Consider the following 7,262-nt stretch of genomic DNA (forward strand, 5'->3'; position numbering starts at 1 on the left):
CCCCTGTTACGTAAAAAATTATTTGGATAAAGGGTGATTTTAGAATTTTAGCATTTATGTAGTGCAATTTGTGAGGGAGGGTTGGTTGTATTTTATTTTATATTTGGCAGACACCTTCATCAAAAACTGATTCACATTTTCTTCAGAATATAAAGATTGTCACTTCATGCAGTCTGTTAAAATTTTAAGACCTTTCCATTGTTAGTACCGTGTTCTATAGTTTGTACTGGATGAAGACTGTGTCTCAGTGGCTACGTTTACATGCACAATTTTTGGTTAAATCGGACTGAATTCATTCCGACTGATGCATCTGAATGTAGTGTTTACATGAACGCTAAATAAAGTGTGATCGATTGAGGTGTTTACATGAAAGTATTTCAGTCCGATTGAGCCATCAATCCGATTACAAATGGATTATTTGGTTGCATGTAAATGTAGCCATTGAATCAGTCCAATCACGTGTGAAATGGATCGTGGAGTAGCCCACCAGCATTCAATAAAAAAGTTATTCATGAAATGGTCACATGAGAATTACTTTTTAGTAAATAAAAATATGCACTAATAACAAAAAAATAAAGAAACAAAGAAACAAACAACGAAACAAACAAACAAACAAATAAATAAATAAAGTCGGTCTTGTGGGATAAATGTTAAACCGGTTTGCCACATACTGCGGCTGCTGAGAAAAGCCTTCTATATAGTCCATTCGCGAAACGCTCAGACGATGCCCCCAACAGCGCGTGGACTTCTGCTGCACCTTCACTGTTTACTTCACACACAAAGGGTGCAGCTGGCAAAAGGCGGAGTGATCTGGAACTCTTACGTGACAGGCAGATTCCACGCCAGTCTAGCAGCACATCTATCCCTCTACACGCCTGAAGATGAAGATGATCTCATGCTTGCGCCCTTTTACCTCCCTGTCTCGTTTAAAAACAATGTCTTCAAGGAAATTCGCTGCATGATTCAACAGTCACGCCGTTTCTCCCGATTACTTTATCACTTTTCGACCATTTCATGAATTATACTGCAACCCAAAATGAAATTTCCAACGGAAAACCCAAGGAAACCAGGGAACTGGAACCCTCCAGCAGGTAGGTACATTTCGATCCAAAATGCATTGGCATACATACGTTATTGTTCATGCTGCATCTTTGACAGAAGTTATTAAGAGCATAATGAAGCATACATGCGCTCTGGCAGCCAGTTGTCATGTAGAGTGATTGAAGAACCCAACTAATCCAATCAAAAGCACTTTAACCAAGATGCGCAAAATGATGATGGAGTACTAATGGGTGAGGTAGTTGACTGTGGTCACTTAGTGGTGCAATACCAAAGATTTAACGTCTCTTAATTCTAATAATGGATCTCATTCTATCCGTCTCAGTTTTTCAGTTCAGTTCTTCATTAAGAATCTCAACCACGGGTTTCAATCACACTCCTTGATGCTTAAGAGGTTTTCCTCACAAGATAAATCACAATCACGACATGACCGAGAGACCTGTATTGTTGAGGTTTGCTGCAATAGTTTAGCAGGGTGGGAGAGGAACAAGTCATAGATACGTCTATATAAGCACTTAAAGGCTACATTTTCCAGAAATCTTTAACTGGGGTGCATCATAACGCGTCTACAAGTCTGCGAGTACTATGCAGAGACACGAGAGATGCATAATGAAACGTGGGAGACACGCGCATTACCTAATCTTACTATGTACCGACAAATCACACATATTCACGATGCTGGCGTTTATATTAACCCCGTCGCAGATATGCCACGCGAGGTGATAAACACACTTTTTAACCTTCCATGAAACTGTGAATTAGTTTTATACGTTTGGGAACAGCTATTTTTATTAATAGCCTATTATTTTAACATATTGAACGCAATAGCTCCTTCATATAATGCGACTACAATTTAAGTCACTATTGTCGATCAATATTTAATCTTAATTCAAATTAATAAGGCTTATTACAATTCTTAATGTCCACTTAATCATTTGCTCTACAATTTCACTGGGAAAAAAATCTGAAGGTAGGGTCAATATAGCTTGTAAACAACCGATCGAATTGTCACAGTAAATTATTGCGGTCATGCTGCAGGGATAGTGCCCACATAAACAGCTGTGCAATACTACAATATATTGCAGGCGAGGGGATTGCCTGACTACAAGAAAGTTGAGGGCAACTAATTTGAGGCTTACTCTTTATATGTGCTTTCTGTGATTAATGCAATATTTGGTTTATTGATTATAGGGTCATATTGATTTATTTAGAGTACCACCTCCACAAGATGATTTATTTTTTATTTTTTGTAGAATATGCATAATGGTTAGTAATGTTCTTTTATGTGTTTATAAATGCAGCCAGGCGGTCTGAAACAGTGTAGCTGCTCCACCCTGGTACTGCTGCTTTCTGCTGTAATGGGTTTTCAGAAATCCAGCAGAAGTGTGTGTGCGGACATGTGTGTGTATGAGTGGGTATGCAGCAATGATAAAAAGCTTTGGGACCATTGCATGTGAAACTCCACTCTTTGCCACCTGGAGTGTTTACATTAATTTAAAATCGTCATGTTTAAAAAGAAAGTAAAATGAACACAGGTGCAAACACTAAACACAAAAAGCAAATTTTCTTTGATTCAAATTTTTGGACTTTGAATAAGCTTTTTGCAGTGGATAAATGACAACATAAATCAGTGTGTTTGCAACACAAAAACACATCGATGTTCTGTTCTGATAGAATAGTGGACAGCAGGGAAAATAAATGCAAAATAAATTAATGCAAACCATCATATAACAGTCCATTTATTGTAGCAAATCTCATGGGTTCATCAGCACTTAAAAGAGGAGAAAATGCAGATCTTTTTGACGTCAGGGCTGTGGGCCCAAACTTTACAGTATTGTCGCAAATTCATCTGTCAGTTGCTAGAAGCCAGGCAAATAAGATTCCATCATGAAGAGGTTGCGTGTCAAGCTCTCATCCTCGAAAACTATGAAAGAAACTACGCAAGGTAAAATAAAATGGCATAGACTTCATTAAAAATATGTTTTTTTTATTAATATAAGATTTTAATAACATTTTTGTTTAGATTTGTACAAGTTTGACTTGATATTAAATGTAAAATCTGAGTCCAGAAGCAAAACCAGTTTAGAACTAATGTAGTAAATTATCATATGCATGGCATACATGCATATTGTCTCTTTTTTTAACAGTGCCAGTGCAGACCAACCTGGTGCCGCCCAAGAAGGTCCAGCCAGGGATGTTGCAGTCCAGCTTGGTGCAGGCCAGCGTGGCCACCATGCAGAACCCCATGGGCTGCACTTTACCTCGCCTTTCTGTCTCCCGGCCCACTAGTATGGTGGCCAGCTTGGAAGCGGTGGCAGACGGCTCAGCCCTCCTCACGGTCATGAAGTGGAAGACTGTCCTAGCCGTTTTTGTGGTGGTGGTAGCATACCTGGTCGCCGGCGGTCTGGTGTTCAAAGCCCTGGAGCAACCCTTCGAGAGCAACCAAAAAGACACCATCACTTCGAAGAAAGCCGCCTTCCTGGAGAAACATCAGTGCGTGACCCCCAATGAGCTGGAAGAGCTCATCAAGGTAAAACTGTTGCTCGTCTGTAGTAGAGCTCGGGCAGTGTCCCTTGTGGGATCTCAAATCTAGTGGAACACTATAGCTTCATCGATCTGTCTGACATGTGAGCTTCACTCATGCAATAGACCAGGGCACAGTGGTTGGACAATTCTAAATGGAGCAAGCGACGAAAATAAATGTAAAGATATCAGAGTAGACTGTCATAGTAGACTTATGACAGCAAGCCGTTTGCTGTAGAGTTGAAGTATTTGATGGATAGTGGCCATGATGGCAGTAATCAGTCTGTTTTGCAGTGTTGAAGCGATATGCAAAGTCCATTCTTGTCTTTAATAGCTCCCATTTACCGAGACTACTTTAACATGACTTTTCAGAAATGTTCTCAGCAATAAAACGGCAGAGATTTATGGGGAAACACTGCAAACCCTGCAACCTTTCAATCTCTGAAATCTGACTAATACATTTTTGTCAGGTCTGTTATGTGATGTCTAGCGCTGTGACAAAAATGACTTTTCATTCCTGCGAAGCTAATTTACTGTAGACTTATGATTGAGTTTCCCCATCTCGCATCAAGAGTTCAAAGTTTTGCTGATTAGCATAAATACATTTGCCCCTGCTGGTTTGATTTTGTAATTACACCCTGTTGGCTTCAAAGAGCGTTATAATACATTGATGACCTTTCAGAAAGAAATTATCCATGTATTCTGACAAAATATTTATTAGACTTAATATTTATTAACATAATATTACTATTTATTGTTTTATTGATGAAATTGATGTTACGGCCCACTCTCATGTCAATTCATAACTATTTTATGTGTTGATGAATTCGTAATAACTCATTCCTACATTTGTACGACCAGCTTAGGTCTAGGAATGGGATAGGGATAGTAACTTTTAGATAGATAGTACATTTTAGAACAATTTATACAAATTTAGTTCAAAGTCATGGAAATTCAAGACCTTGAAATTTAGCGGTAAAGTTTCTCTGTACATTTCTGATTTATTCGTATAAATTTAAGGCCCACTTCCTCTTATACTCCCCATGGACACGTGTTTATATCAGTTTTTATTATAAGAAAGGTGGAGAAGTTCTTGTCCGTGTAATCTATTTATAGCCTGGTTTACAAGGGTCAGGTTCTTCTCAAGCTTGACAGAAGCAGTTTATTTGTCTTGCACTGCGTCACCCTCTTTTTTTACTACTTCTGGGGTTTTCAGGGACCAGTGCTCACAGCTCCTCATAAAACAGGGAAAGTGGAGCCCAAGTGCAGAGACCTTCCAGAAATTGACTCTGTTCTGTTCCAGTAGCAAGTAAGCTGCCTACATAGGCAGCATTGTAAGACATCATAGGCACACTCACAAAGCAAAGGCTGTTCTAACGCACATGTTCTTCTAGGCTAATTCTAAAGTATAGCATGTATGATGTATGCATCTCAAAATGCTGAAAAAAAAGAAAGATGTGCTGAGAGAAAAATTGATTATATACTTAGAATTCAATCAGTAATAAAGTATATTGTTAAAATAGCTGCGCTGTGAATTGTCCACTTAGTGGTATTGGTTGTTGTATGTATCATAGCAGTTCAGAAATGAAATGACTGGTCAGTGGCGCTAAAAGGTTTACGCTGTTTCGCATTTGAAAATAACCTGTCACCTACACTAAACCCAATCCTAAACCTAATTGATAGTGTTCTGTTAACCCTTTGAGTGGTACGGTCCCACATATGGGATTTTTATATCCGTGCCCCTGGGAGTATGGTATATGGGATTTAGAACGTTCGGTGACATCACATAACTGCCAAATTCAAACTGTGCTTTCGCGCTTTATCTGGCTCTGAGACGCCACTGCACTTGTCATATAATCACAACTATGCAGTGGTTTTAACCACATAATGTTTATTTTAGGTTTCAGACATTTAAATACACATGATTACTAGTAAAACAATACATTTAGAGTTCGTAAAATACACACGGATGCTTATGGAAGTAGCAATAACAATCCATTCAAATATAATTTGCCACCGTGTTTTATTAATATCAGATGCACACAGTGTAAGTAACTATAAAGTTCACTCTATTCTTCTCCCAGTTCACCGGCCACTTACTTACATGTATTTCGGGAGAAATTGATGAATTTACGTGTGGTAAATCCGACTGACAGGACTCTCGGAACTGCAGCGCGAACAAACATGGCGGCGCCCATCTCACGTTACAGATCATGATCAAGCTCATTTAGAACAGTTTTTAAACGACAAAACACACTCATTTACACATATTTGTGGATCGGAATATCAGATAGTTGATGATATGTTAAGCAAGTTTATGAATATTTTGAAAAAAAAACGAAAAACGAAATAAAAGCGATCCATCTGTTGGTGCATTCAAGTCATGTCGGATAGATCGTATTTACGAGTTGAACGCGCATGAACGCCACCACAAAGTCGTTATTACGAGTGGGAAACTCAACATTTTCTTTAAGCCCCGAGTTTCCGAGTTGGGGGCGTGTCAATGAGAAACATGGCGGAATCGATGGATTCAACGTCTGTAGTTGACGGTAAATTTTTGTTTAAATTGATAGTTTAGTTGTCCTATAAACTTAAATATAGTTTTGATGAAGTTTTTATGCGATACAGATTAAAGTGGCTTCATAAATTACTTTTTAAAAATATTAAAAACGCAAAACACACCTGATGCGAATTCTTTGCTCTTCATTTTCTATAAGCAGAATTAACAGACCCTGTTGTATTTTCTTGTAATTTATTAAAAGAAGGTATACCGCCATCTTGTGCCGACTAAACTGACTTGAACGCACCTGACGTCGTAATTACGACTTGTCAACTCGTAAGTACGAACGTCCCAGGAGGACTTGAACACAGCATACCACACAGTGTTATTGTGGCCGCGGTGTGTCACGTGACAAGCATGATGCGTAGCCATGGTCGCCTAAAAAAAAGTCACTCTGGGGGGACAGCTAGAATATTTTAAACTCACCAGTGAAAGGGTTAATAAAAGCAAACATAAGATAAAAAGGCATTTGCTGAAGCAAACATGCCGTTTTAGCTTTGCTTCTACAAGTCATTTAGCTCTTTTATCACAAATCATGTTTTACGCGACTTAAACTTGCTGTACCAGGTGGGCTAGCGAGGAAGTTTACTAAGCCATACATATGGAGCTGATTATGTAATGCAAATGTCAAAATGTATTAGAAATCATGCATGGCAAAGTGTTGAGTTCATAACATAGTATTATGTAAGTTAAATAAGTATTTTTCAAAATCAATAATCCGCCCCTGTAATCATAATTTGTGTGAAAGGGAACAAAAGCTGCCACTAATGTTAATTTCAGATGGAAACGGCACTGAATTGTATGTATGGGCACATTTTTTGAATTTTAGAAAAAATAAAACTCCACATTTTTTCACATTAGAGGCACATTTTTCCAACAAGCCTATGTTGCAAAATTTACTTAAAATGTAATATATTAATTGTAGTCTACTTGGTAAATTTACATACTCATATCTTAGCAAGTTAGCATTAAGGCTGATTTATACTTCTGCGTCGGACCTACGCCGTAGCCTTTACGCCGTAGGCTATGCGTCAGTTTTCATTTATACTTCTGCGTCGTTGTCCGCGTCAACGTGCAGTACACATGCAAACAGCTAGTCAGCAGTGTCCACTGGCATGTT

The 7,262-nt window shown here is 38.5% G+C and overlaps 1 protein-coding gene across 2 annotated transcripts in view; it reads left to right on the plus strand.

Moving 5' to 3' along the window:
• The first annotated feature begins 788 nt into the window (after positions 1-788).
• Positions 789-7,262, plus strand: part of LOC107747370 (potassium channel subfamily K member 10-like) — a 19,278-nt gene continuing 12,804 nt past the window's right edge. For both annotated transcript variants that reach the window (XM_016561837.1, XM_016561838.1), the window contains exons 1-2: positions 789-1,091; positions 3,207-3,589. In XM_016561837.1, coding sequence (XP_016417323.1) covers positions 1,037-1,091; positions 3,207-3,589 — 438 coding nt within the window. In that variant the 5' untranslated portion in view covers positions 789-1,036. The remainder of the gene's footprint in view (positions 1,092-3,206; positions 3,590-7,262) is intronic.

Source organism: Sinocyclocheilus rhinocerous, unplaced genomic scaffold, assembly GCF_001515625.1.
Source record: "Sinocyclocheilus rhinocerous isolate Xijiao unplaced genomic scaffold, SAMN03320098_v1.1 scaffold3274, whole genome shotgun sequence".
NCBI lineage: Eukaryota > Metazoa > Chordata > Actinopteri > Cypriniformes > Cyprinidae > Sinocyclocheilus > Sinocyclocheilus rhinocerous.